The sequence below is a fragment of the Diuraphis noxia genome, unplaced genomic scaffold (assembly GCF_037042655.1).
Source record: "Diuraphis noxia isolate RWA-SAM2 unplaced genomic scaffold, SU_Dnox_SAM2 contig0002, whole genome shotgun sequence".
Taxonomy (NCBI): domain Eukaryota; kingdom Metazoa; phylum Arthropoda; class Insecta; order Hemiptera; family Aphididae; genus Diuraphis; species Diuraphis noxia.
Genome location: NW_028301712.1, coordinates 60,777,963 through 60,780,245, shown reverse-complemented (window position 1 = coordinate 60,780,245; position 2,283 = coordinate 60,777,963). Strand labels below are relative to the sequence as shown.

Below are 2,283 nucleotides of genomic sequence, written 5' to 3'. Positions count from 1 at the left end.
TTTTAAGACAAAATATTATAATATATTTGATATACTATGCAGTATATTATAATATATTATAAATCGTTTATTAAATTCGTCAAAATTTCTATCAACATATGATATATTTAAACATATCATATATTGTAATTTTACATATTTGTAAACATAGATTCAATTAATATAAAGTATATTAATACAAAATGTAATTAAAAAAAAAAAAGTAATGTATACTAAATACATATTGAGCTTAGGTATACGAATAACACGCGCAGGTATTGTTACGTCATTGTTAATATAAAGTTATATTAACGTCACGTGCGTATTAAACTATCTTTGTATTAAAATAATATTGCAACGGCCCAACGAAGTTGATACAACCGAGTGATGAAAACTATCGAGATCTTTTTTATGATTATTTTCGTTTTATTTACTAATAATTATTATAGATATTTAACACGAAGAATATGATGATATAATAATATATCAGTTATCGGTACCTACGGTATGATAATTTTTTTTTTTTTTTGATTATAAGACACGCGCCAACTGATGAATATATTTTATCTGATGACGAATTTGATTTGGCTCGACGAAAATTAAATAAAAGAACGATGGCATTATTATATTATATATTACGCGCGAGTTAATATCTGGTAACTTGTGGTGATGAGATGGGGTTGTATGTGTGTGTGAGGGGGAGGGGTAGACTAGCTGCTTACAATGGAGTCATATTAGTATCCGGAGCTGCCGTGATGGTAGTCGTGGTGTTCGTAGTGGTCGGGTTGGTACGCCTTGACCGGGTATGGCACGGCAACGGCCACTTTGTATGGCACTTTGACGGGATACGGAATTTGCTTCTCGACTGGGTACGGCACTGGTCTCTCGACTGGGTATGGAATGTGTTTCTCCACTGGCACTGGGTATGGACGGTCAACGGGAACCTTGACTGGGTAGTGGACTGCCTTTTCGACTGGGTATGGTACAATCTTCTCGACTGGTACGTGCACTGGGTAGGGGCGGTCAACGGGCACCTTGACTGGGTAGTGGACGGCCTTCTCTACTGGGTATGGCACTTGCTTCTCGACGTAAACTGGGTACGGCTTGTCTACGTGCACTGGGTATGGGCGATCTACGGGAACCTTGACGGGTACTGGAACCTCCTTGACGACTGGGTATGGCTGTGCCACGGGCACCTTGACTGGGTAGGGTTTGGCGACGTGCACGGCGTATGGTTGTGGCACATCCACGGCGTATGGGCGGTCGACTGGAACTGCTACCTTGACGGGGTATGGGTATGGCTTGGCTACCTCAACTGGGTATGGCAGAGCAACGCTCTTGGTGATGGTCTTTACTGGAACGTGTTGTTGGTATACCTGAGGTGCACCGTATGTCGCGAATGAGTCGTGTCCGCCGAAGTCAGCGTATCCGGCTCCGTAACCGCCGGCTGAGATGAGTCCGTGTCCGTAACCCGCGGACAGGATGTCGGAGTGACCGTAACTGTCGACAGACGCGCCGCCGAAACCGTAGCCGGTGTCGAACAGACTCCTCTTACCCTGGGTCTTGCTGTCATCCGCAGTCTTCTTGGCCGACTTGTCGTCTGCGGCCAGACAGTGCGCGCAAAGCGCTAATACGCACACCGCGAACAAAGTCGATCTCATCGTGGTGGTCGTGTGCTTGAATTGTTGATCGTGGCGGTTATAGCAGCAGGTACTCGTCTCGGCAAACCGGACTGGACGTGAGTGTTGCCTGACCGTCGGCGTTCGACGGTTATGTAGCGAATCGCCGCGCCACCACCACCGCCACCGACCCGGTGCGGAGGCCGGTTTTTAGCTCCCACCCCGCCCCGCCGCGCAGCGATCGACGACGGACAGACCTACTTTCTATATAGGTACACCCGTGGTTCAGTGTCACATGTTATTATTATTATTACTATTATTTAATAATTCACTCGTATATAGTACGCGCATGTACCAGCCATACCAGCTCGGTAGCAGAGCGTAAGACCACTCTTGTTTTTACTTCTATTCGTTTCATTTTTTTTTCCTGCCGACGCTGCAACGTGCAGAACGGGAAGAAATCGAGATTTGTACGTCAAGGTCGACGGCGGCCGGCGGACGCGCAGGAATATCATATTATTACGTTATTGTTGTTACTGCTGCTGCTCCGTTGTTGTTGTTGTCGTTCCGATGACATACCTTTCGGCGATCCGTCCAATATTTTATTAATTATCCCATCGTCTCGAATTTTTGGTGCACTTTATGGCAACGAGTTAGTGCAAATTGTTATTGAAATATTGGGGGA

General features: G+C 45.3%; 1 protein-coding gene across 1 annotated transcript; it reads right to left on the bottom strand.

Annotated features, from left to right (window-relative positions):
* LOC149058743 (uncharacterized) lies at positions 1-1,739 on the bottom strand. Its single transcript, XM_089220287.1, has one exon. It carries the CDS (start codon positions 1,638-1,640, stop codon positions 714-716), a length of 927 nt encoding a protein of 308 aa, XP_089076413.1. The 5' UTR covers positions 1,641-1,739; the 3' UTR covers positions 1-713.
* Between the last annotated feature and the right edge of the window lie 544 nt (positions 1,740-2,283).